The sequence below is a fragment of the Lutra lutra genome, chromosome 7, assembly GCF_902655055.1.
Source record: "Lutra lutra chromosome 7, mLutLut1.2, whole genome shotgun sequence".
Lineage (NCBI taxonomy): Eukaryota > Metazoa > Chordata > Mammalia > Carnivora > Mustelidae > Lutra > Lutra lutra.
In genome coordinates this window covers 32,972,410-32,996,054 of record NC_062284.1, presented here as the reverse complement: position 1 = coordinate 32,996,054, position 23,645 = coordinate 32,972,410, and the positions used below count along the sequence as shown (strand labels likewise).

General features: G+C 36.8%; 2 protein-coding genes across 10 annotated transcripts in view; one reads left to right on the top strand and one right to left on the bottom strand.

Moving 5' to 3' along the window:
- The window catches only part of MYO9A (myosin IXA), a 283,068-nt gene that overhangs the window by 33,099 nt on the left and 226,324 nt on the right, over positions 1-23,645 (bottom strand). For all 9 annotated transcript variants that reach the window (XM_047735391.1, XM_047735390.1, XM_047735387.1 and 6 more), the window contains 5 exons: positions 18,024-18,216; positions 15,966-16,094; positions 15,093-15,198; positions 14,176-14,307; positions 13,296-13,419 (listed from right to left, as the gene is read on the bottom strand). In XM_047735391.1, coding sequence (XP_047591347.1) covers positions 13,296-13,419; positions 14,176-14,307; positions 15,093-15,198; positions 15,966-16,094; positions 18,024-18,216 — 684 coding nt within the window. The remainder of the gene's footprint in view (positions 1-13,295; positions 13,420-14,175; positions 14,308-15,092; positions 15,199-15,965; positions 16,095-18,023; positions 18,217-23,645) is intronic.
- On the top strand, positions 610-1,880 carry LOC125103677 (S-phase kinase-associated protein 1). Its single transcript, XM_047735398.1, has one exon. The coding sequence runs from the start codon at positions 698-700 to the stop codon at positions 1,187-1,189; it is 492 nt and encodes a 163-aa protein (XP_047591354.1). The 5' UTR covers positions 610-697; the 3' UTR covers positions 1,190-1,880.

The following is a 23,645-nucleotide window of genomic DNA, read 5'->3' as shown; positions in this document are numbered from 1 at the left end:
CTATGTTTATAGCAGCGTTATTTATAATAGCCCAGATATGGAAGCAGTCCAAGTATCCACTGACTGATGAACAGATAAGGAAGATGTGGTATATAAATACAATGGACTATTTAGCCATAAAAAAGAATGAAGTCTAGCCATTTGCAACGACTCGGATGGAGCTAGAGAATATAATGCTACGTGAAATAAGTCAGAGAAAGACAAATACCAACTGATCTCATTTGTATGTGGAATTTAAGAAACAAAATAAACTAGCAAAGGGGAAACAAGAAACACATACACACACTCTCTCTCCAAGAAACAGACTCTTAACTGTAGAGAACAAACTGATGGTTAGTTACCAGAGGGGAGGTGGGGAGAATGGGTGAAATAGGCGATGGGGGTTAAGGAGTGCACTTATCATGATAAGCACTGGATGATTAAAATAAAAACTTAAAAAAGATAAGACTCCTCCTTTGTTTATGAAAATTTGATCTTTGGTCAATGTTACAGCTGCGGGATCCCTGTAAACCTGATAAAGGTAGCACAAAAACGATGTTATTAAATACAGTGCCTCTGGCAAAAATTACCTTGATTGGTAAATTACATCTAAAGAAGCAATGAGTAGTGGCCTTGTTCTCCTTTTTTCTCCCCACGTTCTGGAGGCCGCTGTGTTTTTATCAGCCTCCGACCCGCAGTCGGCCTGAGACCGAGCACCATGCCTTCAATTAAGTTGCAGAGTTCCGATGGAGAGATATTTGAAGTTGATGTTGAAATCGCCAAACAGTCTGTGACTATCAAGACCATGTTGGAAGATTTGGGAATGGACGATGAAGGAGATGATGATCCAGTTCCTCTACCAAATGTTAATGCAGCAATATTAAAAAAGGTCATTCAGTGGTGCACCCACCACAAGGATGACCCCCCTCCTCCTGAGGATGATGAGAACAAAGAAAAGCGGACAGATGATATCCCTGTTTGGGACCAAGAATTCCTGAAAGTTGACCAAGGAACACTGTTTGAACTTATTCTGGCTGCGAACTACTTAGACATCAAAGGTTTGCTTGATGTAACATGCAAGACTGTTGCCAATATGATCAAGGGGAAAACTCCTGAGGAGATCCGCAAGACCTTCAATATCAAAAATGACTTTACTGAAGAAGAGGAAGCCCAGGTACGCAAAGAGAACCAGTGGTGTGAAGAGAAGTGAAATGTTATGCCTGACACTGTAACACTGTAAGGACTGTTCCAAATACTAGTTGCACTGCTCTGTTTATAATTGTTAATATTAGACAAACAGTAGACAAATGGCAGCAGCAAATCAGTTGTTTAAGTAGAATATTGTCCTCCTCGCATGTGTAGTTTGAGTACAGATTCCAAACTTATGGCTGAGTTTCTTCTAGTACGATCAAAAGTTTTTTTTCTTTGCTCTAAATAAACCTGAATTGTGAGTTCTCTGTAGAAGGTGGCATTTTGGGCTTTCCCTCTCTTTGTAAAGCGATTTCTGCCTAGTTTATTGTCTAGTTAACTTTAGTTTAATGACCTTTTAAAAGTTGGCATTGTAAATAAAACAAGTTGAAAAAAAGTTTTCTGAAATAGAATTAACAACGTATTATCTTTATTCATGAGTTGGAAACTGGAAAAAGGCTACTTGAGGTAAATGTTTTGAGTGGGATTATTAGGGTGTTTTCCAGCTTCCTGGAGTCAAGGAGTACCACTGGTATTGATTAGCCTGTATGTAGCAGGGCTCCCTTAATTGGATCTAAGGACTTGTTTTTGCATTTTTAATTCTCAGCTTTGAATATGTTGGTTAGAAACCGAGTTACTACTAAATTTGTGGTTCGGGGGGAAATGTAACTAGCCAGTCTGTCAGCTTTTCGATTAAAAAAGACAAATAACCCCCCCCAAAAAAAAAAAAAAAGAAGCAATGATTAATAAATTATAAATATCTGGTCAAAAGCCATATATCTGGACTTCCCTGAGTGTGCAGTCTGTTATAATTTAGACACATTCCTTACAGGGACCTTGGAAACCACGTCTATGGAATTCTATAAAAGACACTGATTCCCATGGAGGCATGAAACTTCTAAGGAAGAATGGATCTGCATTCACAAAATCTGGATCTCTTTTTTTGCGCCTGAGCTGCAACTTGGGAGGCTAAAGATAACTAAGTCCTTGATGGTTGTATGGCAGGATGGACTGCTACAAGGACTCTGGCAGAAGAGGAAGACCTTAAGCTGTCTGCTGGCATGCTGTGCTTACTGTCTGACATCATTTTAAGTGATTCTGATCCCAAGTGCAGCCCATGGTAGCCTTATAAGTCTGAATTTAAGTCTAAGAAGATGCCCCTTTCTCACGCTGTTGGGTATTAGAACAATAACAGAACTGGAATAGAATAGGTAGAACTGACACCCCTATAAAATTCAGTCTTCCTTTCCAAATGCAATTGTTAAAGCCCGCTTTTGTCATTCTTGGGTTTTAAGGCTTTCTTTTTATCTTCCATATTTCTTCTTCCATGTTTCTTTGTTAACTATATTTCTTGGTATTTTATGTTGGTTTTATGAACCCTGTATATACTATATTTTTTCCCACACATACATTACAAAAATAAAGTTTAATTTATAAATTATGCACATGGGTATGTAAACACAAATACAAATGGGCATTTTTTTCCCATTATATTACCCAAATGGTTGTATATATTGAAGTTATTAACTATTAAATGTACCCAGACACCCTACTGAATTCTCTTAAAATCTATAAATTTTTTAGTTTTTTTGAGTCTTAAATAAAATCAGAATAGAAATAGTGATAATTTTAACAAGTTTTGTAACTCTGATTCTTTTTTATCATCTAATTGCATTAGCTGGTACCTCTAATCAATGTCAAATAACATACCTCCAATCAATGTCAAGTAACAGTGGGGATAATGGACATCCTTGCCTTTTCCTGATTTTAATCAGAATGCTTCCAGTGTTTCTCCATTAAGTAATATACTGGCTTTGGAGTTGAGACAGATATATTTTACCATGCTAAGGAATTACAGGTATACCCCTATTTTAATAAGAATTAAAAAAAATAATACCTATATAATTATATCAAATGCCTTTTAAATATCTATGAGGATCAATTAACATGATGAATTATGTTAACAGTTACTCCAATATAGAATCACCCTTTTGGGGCGCCCAGGTGGCTCAGTGGGTTAAAGCCTCTGCCTTCAGTTCGGGTCATGATCTCAGGGTCCTGGGATCGAGCCCCACATCAGGCTCTCTGCTCAGCCGGGAGCCTGCTTCCCTCTCTCTCTCTGCCTGCCTCTCTGCCTACTTGTGATCTCTCTCTGTCAAATAAATAAAATCTTAAAAAAAAAAATAGCATCCCCCTTTCATTCCCAGGTTATATCCCACTTGCTCAAGGTTTATGTTTATGGGTTACTGAATTATGTTTGCTACTATTTCAACTTGTAATTAACTTGTAATAGATGAGACAGTTCTAAATGTATATATCAAGTATTTTACTGATACATATATACATACACATATACATATAAATCAATGTGTCAAGTGCTGTTCTTATGAACTTTATGAACATTAACTCACTTAACTCTGAGTTTGGTACTATTAACCCCAATTTATAGATGAGAAAACTGAAGCATGGAGATTAAATGACTTGCCCATTACAAAATAGCTAGTAAACTGGCACTGGGATTTACATACAAAAGTCTAGTCCAGAGCCCATTATATACTCTGTTGCCTTTAAATTTTTTTGTGTGCAAAAGATTAGCTAGATTAGCTAATGATCTGTCAGAGAATCAACTTTATTGTTTCACCATTTTTTGTTGTTTCTAATGTACTTCCTGCTATTACTTTCATCAATTTCTTCTTTCTCCTTTCCTCAGGTTTATTTTGTTGTTCTATTTCTAACTTGATTTAGATGTTTATTTTTTCTTGTTAAGTTTCAAAGGCAAAAAAATTTCCTTTGAGCACTGCTTTAACTACATATCCCAGGAACTCAAGATAGTGTTTTTATAGTGATTTTTAAATTACTCAATAATTTCCTCTTTGCTTTTGAGGTTTTTCTTGTGGCCTGATGTTTTCCCACAGATTATTTTATTTAAAAATTTTTATGGAAATATTTTATACTTAAAGATAATACAAAATTTACAAGTACAGTTTCAAAGATAATGAAACAAATACCTGTGTGGCCACTACCCAGATACTGAAATGTTGTGGCCTCATTTTGAGAATATTTCATGGGCAGATAAAAAAGTGTACATTTTCTCTTTGCAGGTATATAATTATACCTATCGTAGTCCCCCCTTCTCTGTGGGGGATACATTCCAATGTTACCAGTGGAGGCCTGAAACCAAGGTAATACTGAACTTTCTCTATATTTTTTCCCATACACAATTACAATAATGAAGTTTAATTAATAAATTAGGTACAATAAGTAATCAAAAACAATTATAACAATATGCTGTAATAAAATTGTGTGAATGTGGTCTTTCTCTCAAAATATCTTATTATACTGTACTTATCCTTTTTCTTGTGATGACAGGAGACGATAAAATGTCTACATGATTGAGATAAAGTGAGATGAATGATGTAAGCCCTGTAGCATTAGGCTACTACCACCTTCCGATGCATGTGAGAAGGAAAACACCTGCTTCTGGACCATAGTTGACCATGGGTAACAACCAAAGAAAACGCAAACCATAGATAAGCATGAACTATTGCATATACACATCAGACCAGTCATTAATTATGTTATTTGAACACATTCACTTCAAACAATCTTTTCTTGGTACCAATTATTCCCTAAAAAGGAGGATACTCTGTGGCTAAAAATAAAATTTCCATTCCACCCCAATAGATTGCCCTGAAATCTTAGGGTACTCTTTAATAACACTTACTGAGAAACGTGAATGGGATCCAGGAGGAAATTTTAAGATAATGGTTGAAAAATAAAACTAACATTACCTCTCATTCCCACAAATATGAAAGTAAGATATAAAGCACCAAAACTTATGTTAAGTACTAAACTATCTACAGTATGAGACCATGTGAGTCCTAGCTTACCCACATGGCCCCACAGTGCTAATGTCTCAGTATGCTACAGAACAAAGCCTATTTTGGTTTTAACTTAAGGCTTCCCTTCTGTGTAATTACATATCCAATTTCTAGCAATTCTAGTTAGTTTTCTCCAGAATTAAACCATGTATGTTTTGTACCAACATGTGTTTCATCTGGTTAGTTCAGACTCCTCAAGATCTAGCTCATGTGTCACCTCTTCTACAGGCCTTCCCAGACGCCAAGGTAGAATTAAGTACTTCTTCCTGAGTATTCTTACCATGCAGTACACAGTACTATCTGATCCCTCCTTCCCTTCCTTTTAGAACATTCTAATACCCACAAATTTAGTCATCTAATCATATAAATTTGCCATATTTTATCTGAGAAAAGTCTTTATGATTCTACTATCTACTTTTTCTAAGAATGATATTCTAAAACAAAGATCCTTAATTATCTTATTTGGGTCAGAATTCTGTGACTCTGTATTAGGCTTCTCTATTCCGTGAGACCAGTCTGTAAAAACGTTTCTTACTGTAACAAAAATATTGGGAACCAAATGCTTTATTATGGAGGATCTAAATGAAGATACCCTCTTTGAGGTAATCTTCAGTTGGGCGCAGCATTTCCATTTTCTCCTAAGGCTTGAAGAGAAAAGTGTTAAAATGAATAAGGCTTATGAGAGAGTTTTGATTTCTTCTGAAAATGCTTTAAGGATAACGATGAAGGAAGGATGTGAGAAGGAATGGCAAGGCACAATTGATGGGACACAAAGAAATTCAATACTATGAGTCAAAGTAAGCCCAAAGGGTTAAAGACAGAAGAAGATAAGAGATATATGCGGTGGCTATAAAGGACTGGATTGCATCGCCCTTAAAAAACCTGATGGCTAGGTAGGGAAAAACATGTACTACCCTCACCAGGGAGTCATGATACCTTATGAAGTAATACTTTATGAAGATCCAAGAAAAGTACTACATTGCTCATCGGTTGAATACATAAGGAGAAGAAAATATGCATCACCTAGACAGGACTGTATATAACTAGCAAAAACAAAAATTTCAGATTCCTCACAAAGCAATTTTACCCAGAATAGTACTTTGGGCCAAGATGGAAGATCACTATTGTGTCTTTTGTTAAGTCACAAAAATAGGAAGCAAGGAATTGGATTATCAGACCTCTTCCTGAAGAGCCTACTTTCCTGGTAAGGACAGGTCCTACATCCAAGGCTTTCTAGAATACGGGTTGTTTTACATGATGTTATAATTAGGTTACCAGGCTTCATTAAAAAAAATTCTAATGCTTGTAATTATGACTCATCAAATAATGAGAATTAGTAAGTACTAATCATTCAGCTCACTTTATCACAATACACAACAGTATGTGTTTGTGTGTATTTATGTCTTGCACATGAAAAGGAGTTATCCACATCAAATATACAATGCAGTGAACCAGTAGTATCATAGTACTGTAGAGTAGTGGTTCCCCAAATGTAGCAGACTATGGATTCCTGACATAGGTTATATCATATCTCCAAGCCCATTTAAAAAGAGTCTGCAAAGGGACACCTGGGTGGCTCCGTTGGTCATGTGTCTGCCTTCAGCCCTGGTAATGATTCTATGGACCAAGGATCGGGTCCTGCATCGGGCTCCTTGCTCTGCAGGGAGCTTGCTTCTAAGCCTGCCGCTTCTCCTGCTCACACTCTCTCTTTCTCTCTCTGATAAATAAATAAAATCTTAAAAAAAAAAAGGGGAGGGGATTCTGCAATGTCAAAATCATGATATCTCCTAGCAGCAAAAATTACACAGGAAGCCAAGAGCAATCATTTTTTCTAGTATTCTATATTTCTTATTCTCTAAACACACAACCTTCCAAGATCACTCTACCATTTGTAAACTCTTCACCTTCTCATCTCTGACATATAATCTTATCATCCCCAAACCACAGTAGTCCTTAATATTTTCTTACTTCCTACATTCTGCCTTTTTTTCTTTAAACCTAACTGTTAGGTTTCCTGAAAAGGGTAATGTTCCTTTCCCAGATATTACTGTACTTCTTCCATTCCTATGTAATTCTATCTACAAGAATTCTCTACTAATTTTTCTTTTTATTTGTCCCCATCTGAGAGAATAAGACCAAGGCTTTGAAAGAGGTGTTTCTTTTACAAATACACACAGAACACAAATACGGTTTCCCTTTTGTTTACTCTCCCCCAAAAAAGGTCCTGTGCCTAATTCTCCTTGCCACTGGCCTTGCACACATACTGCATGCAGATGTAAGTAACACTTCTTGCATACTATAATGACCTCTGGAAAGGGGTTAGGGAGAAATAGAAAGAGCAGGGTTCTTCAACAGAGATAACACTACACGTTCTCACCACAAGAAAAAACAATTATAACTCCGTGTGGCGATGTTACCTAAACTTAACTGTGGTAGCCATTTTGCAATATAAACATAAAGCAAACCACTATGTTGTATGCTTAAAGTTAACATAACATTAGATGTCAATTGTATCTTAAAAAAAAAAAAAAAGATAACTACAAAAATACCTGCTAGTGGGGTACCTGGGTGGTTCAGTGGGTTAAAGCCGCTGCCTTCGGCTCAGGTCATGATCCCAGGGTCCTGGGATAGAGCCCCGCAGCAGGCTCTCTGCTCAGCGGGGAGCCTGCTTCCCCTCCCCCCCACCCCCACCACCCCCGCTCTCTCTGCTTCCTTCTCTGTCTACTTGTGATCTCTGTCAAATAAATAAATAAAATCTTAAAAAAAAACCATGCTAGCTAGTACCAGAAATAAGAATGTTTCTGTAATGAGAAAATCATCACTCCCTGAACCTGATTCTTATGTCAAGTTACCTGAATGTCAATGGTAGACTTAGATACCATACATTAACATAAGGAAATGATGAAACCATTTGCTAGAGTCAAGTAAATCCACAATTCTAATACTACTCTTTCCTTCAGAGCTATTTAGAGGGTTTTTTTTTGGGGGGGGGGGGAGTTGTAGATTTTCTTCCCACTTTCTTGATGGTGTCCTTTATTATTTATTTATTTTTGCAGGCTATTTTTTTATGTTCAGTAGCCGACATATAGTGCATCATTAGCTACATCAAAAACTAATGATAAGCTGCCACTTTTCAACTGATTCTTGGTTTTCCAATTATTAATACTTACCATTTGGAGGGACATTTCTAGCATCTTTTTAGTAGTCAATTGCAAAGCTTAACCGCACAGATCTACTTATCCACGTTAATACAGAATTAAAAGTATGCTCATTTCTAACAGAGGTATGCAAATAAGTTCTTTAGTAAGCCTACAATATGCAAAATTCACAAGCATTGCTACTTTAAGCCCAGCAGTAAAATCTTGAAAAGAGAGCAATTTATAAATTCCAAACTAAGTAAATAAAGTAACAACTGATTCTGTTTAAAAAATTAGAATGTTTTTTTTTTTAAAGATTTTTATTTATTTATTTGACAGAGAGAGATCACAAGTAGATGGAGAGGCAGGCAGAGAGAGAGAGAGGGAAGCAGGATCTCTGCCGAGCAGAGAACCCGATGAGGAACTCGATCCCAGGACCCTGAGATCATGACCTGAGCCGAAGGCAGCGGCTTAACCCACTGAGCCACCCAGGCACCCAGAATGTTGTTTTTTTTTTTAAATGCCTTTCTTAGAAAGCTTGTTCAACTAGGTATATTACGAAGAAAAGCATTACATGGTCAAAGTTTTGGAAGTTATGGAAACCTCTGTGTATAACATTTTTCAAGAGAATAATTTGTGAAGGTTTTACAGATTACTAAAATTTATTTCAAATGATATTCTTCATATTATATTAGCTTAAGTAGTTCTAAATCAACATTTATGCCTTGAATTATACCATAAATAAATTAAAAAAAACATTTGTTACAGGAAAGACATAACTGGATGAGACAATGAGCATATCATATTCCGAAATCCTAGTCTGGGAGTATCCTAGTCAAAGATTATGCTCCATAAACCTAATGACCTTCTTTCTGCATGGTGGCAGAACAGATATTTTCAAAATTCATTTCAAAATCAATTGATCAGGATTCAACCTACTTCAGTGATTTATGAGTCAAGAGCCTCCTACCTAATATATGACTGCCAGTCTGGCCTATCTCAAATCCATTCTTCTTCAGAATGCTACCAGTCATCTTCTAAAAGACACACTGATGGTAACACTCCCCTACTTAAAAATCTTTCCATAGCTCCCAAATTTTCTTTCAAAGCAGCAAATTCAAAATTCTTAATGTTGCACTTTTGGTTCCCATCTACTTTTCCAAATTATTCTGCTGCTTTCACACTACCTGTTGTCCCAGTGCTAGCTACAGAAGGTAGTTACTATTCACAGATTGTTATTTCATGTTTCCTTCCCTCTGGAAGTCTCTTTCCCCTCTTTCTTTTCTCCATTTGTTAGATTACGACTCATCTTTCAACCAAACCAAAGACTATTCACATTGGCAATAATACAACATACTTTTCATATATGCATTTAACTGTACATTTCAGAAAAGTCAATACTATAATTATGGAATAGAATTATGAATACATGAACACTATTGACTTTGATTAGTCTTTTTGTAGTGGATATGCTATAAACTCACTGCTATCTCTCATAGATTAATTCTTTTAATTCTTAGAGTCAATTTCATAGATGCTTACTAAATACTAAATATGTGCTAGACACAGTCTTGTTCTTAAGACTGATTTACAGGGGCGCCTGGGTGGCTCAGTGGGTTAAGCCTCTGCCTTCGGCTCGGGTCATGATCCCGGGGTCCTGGGATCGAGCCCCACATCAGGCTCTCTGCTTGGTGGGGAGCCTACTTCCCCCACCCCACCGACCTCTCTCTCTCTGCCTGCCTCTCTGCCTACTTGTGATCTCTGTCTGTCAAATAAATAAAATCTTAAAAAAAAAAAACAAACTGAGCTTACAGCCTTTACTACAGCTAAATGCAAAAGCAACAGTACGTTAAGTGGGATTTTTCCTCCTGTTCCAAAATTGTGGCTAAGGCCAAAAGCCGAGGATAATTAAGTACCCCTTCTTTTAGCTTAAGAAGCCAAATGTAGTTGGTACCAACTTATTCTCTCAGGATTTAGTGAGAAGTACTAGCTTACTGAACCAGCTCCTATCATAACAATGATCATAACACTTTCCCCTCAATGTGAATACAATGTGAATCTAAAAAGGTTAAAAAGAAAGTGGAGGTTACTGGACTTTAAGGGGAACAAAGAGTTTGTGAAATCCTATGAAAATATGATATTCCCTATTGTCATTCCTGAATCCAGAGAATCAAAGTGTGAGATTATCTAAAAGAAAGACAGACCCATTTTTCATTTCCTATTTGGTTATCTGTATAGGCAAAGGAATTACTGATTTGCCCCTCTTATATATAAGGGAAAAGAGAAAGAGGGAGAAAGTATGGTAGGGATGTGTCAGGTAGAGACATAGGCAAGACTATGTCCTGGTTCCTGGGGCCTTGTTCCAAGAGGTATGAAAAATGTAACCTTTCCCCCAATGTGCCTACAGGCCCTACTGGGAGGTAGGTTTCATTGTAAAGTCTTGAGGCAAAAAAAAAGACATACACATCAGAGTCCCATGGTGTGAATGCCATCAACAGGTTTAGTCCATAGATGTAATCAAATCTTCCAAGGGATTGCCAATGCCTATAAAAATGGGACAGGACTGACCTCGCTTTTAGCAGGGTAAATGGAAGCTACCACTCACCTACATTTAGACTACTGACAATGAGCTAGAACAGCAGTGTTGAACAACCAAGAAAGAGGACTGCCACCTCAACAATGGGATAGCATGTAGAATTCTGCCTCCACTATTACTCCTCCTAGTTTCAACACCAGGAAGAAAAACAACAAGAAAAGGGGAGGGCAGACGTGTGTGATAAAAAGAGTCCACTCACTCACCCATAAGTTTTCAGCCCCAGATTAAGGTCTATACTGTCCTAGGAAAAACTGGTAAGAGTACTGAATCAACTCTGTGACTCAAGTTATAATACAAAGACAACTAATTCTTAAATACTGGCATGAAACTGGAGTGTTTATACACTGCATAATAGTGACAAGATGCTGCAAAGGCGATTGACATCCAATGAGAAAGGGGAGTCAGACATGGTAGAATCGGCAGGCAGTTACTAGGTAAAAAGCAAAACTGGCCAGTGTTTATATCCCAGCAAAATGAGATCCTTAATGAACTGGTTACCAACAGATGGATAGCCTCTGAAATTAGTTTCCATATATACTGGTGTTCTTAAATCTGGGTATGAGCTCTATTATACTATGAAATATAAGTCTAGAACCAGTCTTATTAATTTTCCACTACCATTTGCTATTCTTTCAGTAATTCTAACAGTAAGCAGGTAAGAGCCATACTTCTATGTTTGTTTGGGAACTCACCATCAAAGTCACAGATAGGAATGGACAAATAAGCATTACTAACGATGGAGGATGCTACAAGTAGCAATAGGCATTTCAAGTAATAAAGAGAAGGAGACGGATAAGAATAAAGTTCCTGAGCAGAAATTAATTTGATATCTCAATGCTTTCAATGTTCACCTTTTAATGATCCAACCAAAGAAGAAATCCACAAAGTGGCTTATCTGACAAAGAGCAAAAACTAGTATATTGTAAATGGACACTGTTCAACTGCATGATACAGAGGAAGACAAGTGAAGATTCTAAAGAAAGAGAGTAGGAGAAAAACAAGTGAAGGCCGGTCAGGAAGTGGGACCTAACGGGGGCTGTACATGGAGGGTGGACAGGCATGGATGATAGACAGAGCAGAACAACTCCTAGATGGATGAGAGACAATAATGTAAAGCGTCTGTGACACATTGCAATATTAATACATACCGAGACTGAACTGCGGGTAATGCTCATAAATCTAACTGCAATTAGTACAGGTTTCTGGATTAGGAAGGACATGAAAAGGAAAGCAGAAGGTTAGAATGTACATGTCATTGCCCCATTAAAAGAGAAGGTTTAATCTTTCAGATGACCAAATATATCCACTTTCTGAAGCACCAGTTTAAAAATTTAAAAAAAAAAAAAAAAAAAAAAAAAAGCACCGTATGTCTAGCTGCTTTGAAAAGTAGCATTAGAGTAAAAGGCCTCTTCCCTTTCTTCTTCTAAATTGGGCCTCATAGAACTGAGCTCCTGAAAATTCAGACTACCAGACAGGGTTTCACTTTTAAATGGGGTCTCTGTTTTCATTTTCTAAGGAAAAGATTTTCAAATAATGTCCTACAATTAACTTCATTTAATACCTTTACTGCCTGAAAAACTCAATGTTTATGCTTGTTTTTAAAGAAGACCCTTCACTAATTTAATCAACTGACATATTTGTTAGGATTTATTCTGTGCCAGGCAGTTTAAGTACTAAACAAAGAAACAGAGTATTTTAATCTAAGTATAAATCATGATGATATGGATGAAGCATCGCTGGGTCCCTGCAAAAGCATGCACATGATGACAGGGAAGATTTACTGGGGATCGGACTGGGTCTTCATTACCACAGTTTTGTTTTACAGTTGAGGGGAGGGAAAGCAAATGATTAAACTTTAAGGCAGCAGTTTTCCAGTTATCCAGGCCCTACTGATGGTTGGTCATTAAGAACTGAAGTTGTCTATATATGGGTCACTGGTTACAAAGGAAGATGTTAAATGGGAAAGTGGGCAAATGGAGAAAATAAATGATCATTTTTGCAAGGTTTTCCCCAAAACCTAACAATCTAACAATAAACCCTTAAAAATGTTTATGTGATAACAATCTACTCATAGATGGAATTCCATTTCCTTATGAATCACATTTTTGGATATGATTAAGTTCTTTACATCACAGAAGTACTGGCAGGAACATCAAAGGTGAAATGGTTGAGGGTGGGAACAGATGGTGGAAGGAAGTAGAGGAAAAGTCAGGATAGGTTAAATTTTCACAGGAAGGACAGAAAAAGAAAACGGGACAGATTATTAAACCACAACATTTTATCCAAATACTTGATTTTAAAAATTCTACACATTTAACTGCATATATTCTGTATATATACAAGGACTAAAAGATCAAACATAAGGCATCCATAGTACCTTGGAATAGAGTGTTTCTTTTTACTGTTCCATGTGAAAAAGATCTGGAGAATAACCTCTCTTTACACCATAAATGCACACTTAAAATCCTCAGGAAGACTCCCACTTTCCCCTGAATTCCACATCTTACATCTTACCATTGATCTACGAATCAGTGACAGCCTGGTCTTTGCCTTATTCTCAGCAAATTCCAGGCTACTGATGTCTTTGAGACGGGCCTTGTATTTATTCATCTGTTCTACAACAATCAGCTCCACACAGCTGGAATAGGAGGAAAAAGAAAAAAACTGTTAAGAGCTGAAGCAAGTCAAATAAAGTATAGCCCTCCCAGACTGCTTTTCAGTTAAATGTGGCAGACGTTTGGAGGATGAAAGAAAAATCAACATTCCTTATTTTATGAGCTCTAATACAAGGTTTATATAATGGTGGTTCACAACTTTGGCTGCACTTCAGTATCCATCTGAGAAGCAATTATGAGTTGCAATGTCCAGGCTACACCCCAGATCAATTAAATTAGACTCTCTAGGAATAGGACACAAAGACTGGGATTTTTTAAAGCTCCTTTTGCAGCCAAGGTTGAGAATCATTACTCTAAAAGGAAAGCAGAGGCCCACAAAAAAAAAAAAAAAAAAAAAAAAAAAAAAAAAACTAAAGTGAAATACAGAAATACTGAAGTACTAAGGCCAAAGGGATTCAGAGCCAGTTAGACTAAATTATAGGAAGAGACAAAGTATATGTAATTTGGTAAAATGGAATTTGAAAATATTTTTAGAGACTATAAGCATTCCTAAAGAAAAGCTAAATTTAAAAAGACCCTTCAAACCAAATGATGTCCAGCTGAAGAGAATTTAAAGCAATTTTTCATCCTCAGCATAAGAAAACCCAACAGTGCCTAGTAACCTTCTTAAAAACATCTGAACTTATGAAATCATTCACTATGTTTGATATCTGGATAAAGTGGCTACACTGACTCAGAAGTCCCTGGGGTCTTGTGGAGGTAAGAGTAACTGGCCTTACGTGGTAGTCTTACTGATGTCCTGCACGCTTTGTAGTGGGTCAATGGTATCAGGGCATCGAAGAATGCAGGGGGCAAATACAATGGCCAAAGCATTAGCAGACATTCGATTAGTTTCTTCCTGTAGAGCAATCCTAAGGAATTAAAAAAATCACGAAAGTGGGGATTAAAAGAGAAAGCAGTAAGGATGTAGGCAAAGGACATGACAGAAAGAAGATGTACGACATCTGCCGCAGAGTACTGGAAAGATATTCATATCAGCTGAAAGGAGACATTTGTAGACTTTCCCAAAGCTGTTCTTTGCCTCTGGAAAATGCAATATAGGCCAGCAGAAAAATCCCAAGGGAAAAATCCCAAGGAAAATTTCTGACCCACTGCCATACACCTGAGGAACGTATCTGAAGAATCCAGAGTAGAGACTATAAGGCATTCTCAGACAGTCATATCAGATATTCACCTAACATTTATGTAATATTTACCAGAGATTTATCTAATCAAAATAAGGATGGCTCTCTTCCCAACCACTGCAGATATTTATACTCAGAGTAGAGAGATCATCCTGAAGTCTCTTTGGTCAGTTAATTCTCTAAACCCCACCTCCTATGAATTACGTTATATCAAGACATATACCTCTTTTCTAATTTCTAGTTCAAGAATGAGAACAGGCTAGGCTACACAGTGTCACCATGAGGTTGAAGTTGTGACATGGCTCAAATAGGGCAGAGAAGTCCCTGACCAACAGTCCAACTCAGCTGAGGATTTCTGCTCCAAGGAATTGTAAGCTGTAAGCACTTGTTTGAGGCATTAACTTTATAAACAGGAAAAGAAGATCTGTCAGTTTTCCAAATGAGGGGCTTCTTCACTTACTGGAAAGAATCCAAGAAAAACAATTATACATTCCCTTGCTCCTTGAAATTACCTGACTAGATGAAAGATGAGGCGTTCCAGTGTATTTAGATGAGTTCGGGAGAGCTGGTCAATCACAGAGTATACACCACGGATTGTTTCTTTCCTCTCCTGAAGGCCTAAAAAGATTAAGGACAGCCAGTAAGATTGAATATCCCTTCCCTTATGCTACATCTTCCTCCTGAACAGATTAGGTAGCAGGGAAGCCTGATTCTAAATTTTAAAGTTTTAGGAGAGGCAGGTGTACGTGTATGGCAGGAAAAGAGCAGCTCCGTTACCACTAATCTTCCTTTGCTTGAGTTCTATATTCATTAAGCAGTCTCATGAGTTTTAATCTATATCCCAGTAATCCTTATTACAGCAAAGGGAAAGAGATGTTCTAGTTCTTTTAGACATTTTGTGGCAGACTGATTCCCTAATAATTAATTGCCAGGCAATTTATAAATTGTTCTTATGGGAATTTGGGAAGTCATGCCTCAGGGCCTAAACACTTTGAGGCAGGCCTCCAGCAACATTCTACATATCTGCAGCACTGAAAAACTAAACTCCATCACCTGGTAGGGTTGGCATAAAATAGCAGACTTCTTGCCTAGATTCGCAATGTAAGTGAACATAAGCCAGCCCTTTTTAGTTGAAACCTCTTTGTGAGAAGCAATGAAGTGACTTACTCAGAAAACTTTTAGAGAGACTGGCATTTTAATGAATCTCTCAAAACTCAGTATTTGACTAGATGAGAATACACCATAAGTTCTGTATTGACTGTCAAAAGCTTACTTTTGAACCAAATGGACTAAACCATTAGAGAATGGCTAAATAATTTATAATAAAGACAGCGTTCCTTTCCCAAGTGTAGGCCTTCCCTCGAATCCAGGAGGCCTGTGCTTACCCATAGCTCGAAGAAATTCCTCATAGAGCTCAAAGGTCATGAGTGGATTGGGCAAATCACGAAGCCATTGTTTGAATACACTTGCAATGACATGTATGTTATAGTCATCCAGGTTTACACTCTCAGCATCTATTTAGAGACATGAGTTAAACAACAAAGCCCAAACATACAAAGAGTTTCAAATAATTCACTTTCAAAACTATCAGCACCAAAAGAAGCCTTCATGTTCTTAATCAAACTAGTATCTTCTACGATCTAATTCCATGCTTTGTAACAGCACCTCTAACTGTGGTCAAGGAACAGGTTTTTGTTTTCCAAATCTCTTGTAGACTGACAGGTATGTAAAATAAAAAATCACATGCATTCATGTTAAATAACTGTTAAATACCACTATAAATGTTCCTAAAGGCTTGCTCTTAGTTTCTGTACTTACACTGTGGATTGATCTGTGAGCCACGCTTTGAGTAGCAATGTTTTGGACAGCAGCTGGGAAAAAGGCCCAGAAGACATTTTCTAAAAGTAACGCCAATTTTAAGTCATTTTTAAAGGTGAAAGGACAGTAATAAGTGAACATAGGAAATGTAATGAACATACTTTTACTCTCTTACTCTGTTTTCACTTATAAACTCCCCAAGGTTATACAAAAGAAATGATTGGGAGGATACAGGATGAATGATTTTTTACTTGTGCTGAGTACAAGATGCAAGAGAGACGAGTTGTTGTCAACTGCCTTTAACCTAGAGTAGATGGAATCTCTGGTAGGCAGGATGTCCTGCTTGAGTTTTACCAGGCATTTTGTGTTGTTATTTTCATACTGACTAATCTCTCCCTGGTTTGTTCATTAAAAAACAAAAGAAAACGGGTGCCTGGGTGGCTCAGTTTAAAGCCTCTGCCTTCGGCTTAGGTCGTGATCCCAGGGTCCTGGGATTGAGCCCGCATCCCATCGGGCTTTCTGCTCAGCAGGGAGCCTGTTTCCTCCTCTCTCTCTGCCTGCCTCTTTGCTTACTTGTGATCTCTCTCTGCCAAATAAATAAATAAAATCTTTAAAAAAAAAAACAAACAAAACAAAAAACTATAAGGAAAAAGCACGTGGGTAGCTTTTGGAGACACAGAGACCAACTTTGTATCTAAGTGTGATTCAAAACAATCTATTCCAGGGTGCCGGTGGCTCAATAGGTTAAGCGTCTGCCTTTGGCTCAGGTCATGATCCCAGAGTTCTATTCAGCAGGGAGTCTGCTTCTCCCTCTGCCCCTCCCCTGCTCCCTCTTGCTCTCTCGCTCTCAAAGAAATAAAATCTTAAAAAAAAACAAACCAAAAAACACAACAACAAAATCTATTCCTTCCTTATAGTAATAAAGAGTAGAAGTTGACAATGACACCATAGTCCCAACTCCTGCATATACATTCGAGGGCTGAGGCTATAGCTCTACACAGGTAAATGTTCAATCCACTAACTAACAGTTTAAATAACTATGTCATGAATGCAGGAAGGTGAGAACATGCATCAGAAAGACACTTGAAGTCAGAGTAATAAAGATTAATAGGCAAGAGTTTAGATTATGAATTCAGAACATCTGGGGTTAAATCCCAGCTTCATCACTTATTGGTGGTGAGTCTTCGGGCAAGAAACTCTGTAAGCCTCAGTTTCTTTCTCTGTAAACAGGGATAATAATCCCTAATTCACAGGACTGTTGTGAAGATTAGCATAAAAATATCAGTACATTACATTATCATCAACAGATCATTTAATTTCCCTGAAGCTAAAATTTCTCCTTTTTAAATTACAGATACCATGATCTTACCAAATTGTTAAGAATTTAAATGAGAGCTATGTCAAGTACCTAATAGTGCCTTGTACAAATGATACACTCAATATATATTTGCCAAATTAACCACACAAAAACAAAGACTTTTAGAAAGCCACAAAATGATTAATAAGCACCACAGAAAAGATGGCATTCTTCCGGATGCAAAAAAATAACATGTAATGAAAACTTGAAAAGCATGATAAGATTTAAATAAAAGCATTTGGTCTTGATTTGAAGAGCGCCATCTTACCTGTATCTAGACCTTGTCGAAGCTCCTTGATTTTATTAGTTGAACCAGACTTTCGATAAATCCCTTCTGTGTACAGTCCATGCATTTCAATGTAGTTTATGAGCTTTTCCACCACTAAAGGAACAGTTCGTTCTTCACTGGTCAAACGGGACAATTCAACCCCGAATTGTCGAGATGACAGCTCTGGATCATACTAAATGGAAGATAAATTTTTGTTTCCAAATACATTCAAACATCTTTAAATGTGTTTAACCAGTTATTTATGAGGAACTACTTTTTATTTCCCTGAAGTTTCATGAGCATCGTTTTAAGAGTTGGAGCTAAAGGGAATTATGGTTAATACTGACAATATATATCAAGTCAAAGGTTAGCTTCAATCCTTTCCCATCAGGAATCCACTCAAAATATAATGGGATAGAGAATGAAGGCAGTGGCAAAGGCTACTGTTTCCCTTCCTCTTAAAAAGCTCTTCATGTAAAGTTGGGATTTGGACAAGGGAGAAAGGGGATAGACTGTGTATGCTAAACATGCTAAACATACTGCTAGAAAGTCTGGTTTGATATGAATTAGAACTGTAAGTAATTTCTGATGCTTAAGAAGGCTTCAATGTTCATGTAAACTTTAGGGACATTTAACTGAACAACGATATCATAGCTAAAGGCAGAGGCACACAGATTGGCCCACAATTCGTGTTCGAGCCTTTTCTTATTTACTTCAATAATGTATCTGATATCATACATAACCTTACTAATTATAGCTTATGCAACTGCTAAAGACTTATCCTGAAGATTATTTGAAGTAATTCACAAAAAAGAAAAACGCCAGGTATTACCTCTGAGACTGAAACCTTCTTTGTAAATCTTTTTTGTCTCTTCCTTCTCCTGCATCATTCTCCTTCTCTACACAACACACATTCTCTCCTTTAGTCCTCAATCAATCAGTGCCAAGTTCTTGTGGTCAGTCAGCACACCCTATTTTTTCTTTTCTATTCTATTGCCACCACCCTATTTCAAACTTATATGACCACCCACTTGGACGATTTCCAACAGCTTCTTGGTGAATTTCCCCACATCCATTTTCTCCCCTTTTAATATACTGCATAGTATATATAATCTAGTTTCCTAAAAACTAGTGATTAACTAGTATATATCAAAATAAGGTGTAAATATTCTTGAGTCTAACATTCAAGATATTGCTTGAATTGATCCTAATCTCCCCTTCCAGTCTTATGTTAGTACATTTGTCATTTATGTGCTACGTAACAGGAAAACAAAATCAAGTAAGAGAAGATAGTCTTCACCTTAAGACTAGTGTTAAGTCTAGTAGTGTTAATGCATGGTGATAATAGTAACAACAGATTTATTAGGTAATATGGAACCATGGAAGTAAAACAACTGGATTGGGAAGGACTGGGCTGGCTAACTACTGATGACCTTGAGAAGACCTGATGCCTGCCTAACCTAACTGTTAGAAAGCAAACAGTACATAAGAAGAAAGGGCAAGAACTTTTTGGGCACAGAAAACACAGAACAAAGTTGGGCAAAACAAACTATAAGTAATCTGATATGGCTGAACTAAAAATAAGAAAACACTAGACAGAGAGATTACAAAAGGCTTCAAGTACTAAGGCACAGACTTTGGGTCTTGCCCTGACAGCTAAAGAAAGGCAGCAGGGACTTTCAAGTAGGGAAGACATAAGTTTTTTTTTTTTTTTAAAGATTTTATTTATTTATTTGACAGAGAGAGATCACAAGCAGGCAGAGAGGCAGGCAGAGAGAGAGGAGGAAGCAGGCTCCCTGCTGAGCAGAGAGCCCGACGGGGGGCTTGATCCCAGGACCCTGAGATCATGACCTGAGCCGAAGGCAGCGGCTTAACCCACTGAGCCACCCAGGCGCCCCGCATAAGTTTTATATTATTTTGCAATTTCACCTATATATACTCTGCATTCCAGAGCTTAATTCTTAAGAGAATGAATAGCATATCTACTTTGAAGCATGTTAAGTTATCTTAATATAAAGCAGTATCTCTGAAAAGCTTCTCCAGGTCTGAAGTAGAAGAGAAAGGACACTTAGATATTTAGAGGATGCAAATTAAAGGTTTGTCTTGTCACTATATTAGGTTATTTATATAATTTCGTATTTGGAATAGAATTATCATTTTTCTACCTCACAGCGTTCTTATAAAGATTAAGTAACAGATGAAGACACATAGTACAGTATCTGATATATGGCAAATGTCAAATAAACTGTTAAAGAAATACCGCTCGCTGTAATGATTAAAACAAACTTCAAACTTCTTGCTATTACTGTGACATAAACATGCATACATATACACATACATAATCTATTTATTTAAATGTTATGGCTATCCCCAGAGAATTAGGGATGTCAATTAAGACCTGTGAAAGCAAAAAGAACCCAAAATACTAGAGGGTATTAAAAATTTTTTTAAATCATTTGATTTGAAACCAACTAATTTAAGGCAAACATTAAAAAATTCTATTTCTTAAAATTAAGAGAAATTAATTTCACTATTTTCAACTGAAAAAAAATTTAATTGAGTCTTCTTTGTAAAAACAATATACGTGGGGCGCTTGGGTGGCTCAAGTCAGTTAAGCAGCTGACTTTGGCTCAGGTCATGATCCCAGAGTCCTGGGATCGAGCTCCATGTTGGGCTCCCTGCTCAGTGGAAAGCCTGCTTCTCCCTTTACTTCCGCCCACTGCTCTGCCTACTTGTGCTCTCTCCCTATTTCTCTGTCAAATAAATAAATAAATCTTTAAAAAAAAAAAAACCACAAAAAAGCCCAACATATGTTTTTAAAGTTATTTTCCCTCCAAACTACCTTATATATTTTAAATAAAAATTCATTGAAGTATGACATACAAACTGTAAGTGTACAGCTTGATAGACTTTGACAAAGTTGATGTACACTTGTTATCAGGACCCAAGTTAGGAAACAGAATACAACCAGCAGTATGAAATTCTCAAAACCATCCCAGCCACTATGTATTTTCACAAATAACCAGCATATGTACTCCTATCAGTAGAAATTAGTTTTACCTACTTTTGAACATTATATTAATGGTATCATATAATATGTATACCATGAGTTACCTTCATCCATTCTTGAACTTTATATAAATAAAATAATACGGTATATGCTCTTTAATTTCTGGCTTCAACATCATGTCTGTGAGTAAAAATAGTTAAAGCTCATATAGTATTCCATTATATAAACAGTTGACCCTTGAACGAGGGTTGAACCATACATGTCCAATTATATGTAGATTTTTTTCAGTAAATACAGTATGGGGCATCTGGGTACCTCAAACTGGTTATGCTTCTGCCTTTTGCTGGTCATGATCTCAGTGTCCTGGGATGGAGCCCCACGTCAGGCTCCCTGCTCAGCGGGAGTCTGATTGTCCCTCTCCTTCTGCTCTTCCCCATCCTACTTGAACTCCCTCCCTCTCAAGTAAATAAATATAAGTTTTAAAAACAAATAAATACAGCCCTGCAAATGTATTTTCTTTCCTTATAACTCTTTTTTATATTTTCTTTGCTCTAACTTACTTTATGGTGAGAATACAGTATATAATACATATAACTTACAAAATAGGTGTTAATCAACAATAGTAGGCTATATAAGTAATTAAGTTTTGGGGGAGTCAAAAGTTATAGACAGATTTTCCACTGTGTGGGGCATGTCATTCAAGAGTCAACTATATACCATAATTTTTTTATACCATAATTTACTTATACATTCTACTGCTGATGGACATTTAGTTTTCTTCTGGTTTGGGGATAGGTTGGTATTGATATGAACGCTCTTTTGTCTTTTGGCACAAACATCTATGTATATTTGTTGGGTATGTATCTGGGAGTGGTACTCCTGAGCCATCAGAAATCCTTACGTTCAGATTTGATAAGGCCTGCCAAGTAACTTCAAGATTACTTATGCCAACTTATACTCTTGCCAGTAATGTATTAAAGTCCAAGCTGCTCTACAACCTTGTTAGGACCTTTTTCATTTTAGCCGTTCAAGTGGGTATATATCTCACTATAGTTTCAATTTGTATATCCCTGATGATTAAAACCTTTTCATGTTTATTGGTCTTTTGTCAAGTGCTTGCTTAAGCCATGTGCTCATTTTTCTACACAGCTAACTACCTTTTTTTATTGATTTTTAGGTGCGTTTTAGGTACTGTAGATCCAAGATGGATGTATGAATTGCAAATGCATTCTCCCATTCTGTGGTAGATTATTTTTTGTTGGTTTGTTTGAATGAGTGAGTTTTGAATTTTATCTAGTGTTTTTCCTCTTTAATATTTCTTATTTGTCCAATGTGAATTCTTATCACTTCATGTTTTTTTTCAGGGAGAACATTTTTCTTATTAATCTTAATTATAGTACAGTTAACATACATTGCTACATTACTTTTAGGTGTACAGTATAGTGATTCAACAATTCTATACATTACTTAATGCTCATCATGGTAAGTGTACACTTAAACCTCTTCACCTATCTCACCATACCCCAACCAAGCTCCCCTCTGGTAGCCATCAGTTTGTTCTGTATATTTAAGAGTCTGTTTTTTGGTTTGTCTATTTTTTTCTTTCCTTGTTTTGTTTCTGAAATTCTACATCATATGGTACTTGTCTTTTTCTTACTTCAGTTAGGATTATACCTTCTAGACCCACCCATTCTTGTTGCAAATGGCAAGATTTCATTTTTTATGGCTGAGTAATATTCCATTGTGTATATATACCACATCTTCTTTATCTGTTCATCTATCAATGGGCACTTGGGTAGCTTCCATAATTTGGCTATTGTAAATAATACTGCAATAAACACAGGGGTGCATATATCTTTTTGAATTAATGTTTTAATATTCATAGGGAATATAAAGTAGGGGAATTACAGGATCATGCGATAATTTTATTTTTAGCTTTTTGAGGAAACACTATACTGTTTTCCAAGGTGGCTGCACCACTTTGCATTCCCACCAACACTGCACAAGGGTTCCTTCTTATCCATATCCTTGGCAACACTCGTTATTTCTTGTGTTTTTTTCAGTTTTAGCCATTCTGATGGGAATGAGGTGGTATCTCACGTGCTTTTGATTTGCATTTCCCATGTCACATCAGAAGGTTGCGTAATTTGCATTTCCCTAATGGTGAGTGATGTTGAGCATCTTTTCCTATGTCTGATGGCCATCTGCATGTATTGTTTGGAAAAATGCCCTTCATTTTTTTGTCTGATTGCTGTGACAAGGAATTCCAATATCATGTCAAATACAAGTGGTGAATGTGGACATTCTTGTCTTGTTCCTGACCTTAGAGGAAAAGCTCTCAGTTTTCCCCCATTAAGTATAGGTTAAATGTGGGTTTTTCATATATGGCCTTTATTACATTGAGGTATGTGCCCTCTAAACCTACTTTATTGAAGGTTTTTATCATGATTGTCAAATTTCTTCTGCATCTATTGCAATGATCATATGGTTTTTATACTTTCTTTTACAGATGTGATATATCAAATTGATTTGCAAATACTGAGCCACCCCTGTATCCCAGGAATAAGTCCAACTTGATCGTGGTGAATGACTTTTTTAATGCATTGTTGAAT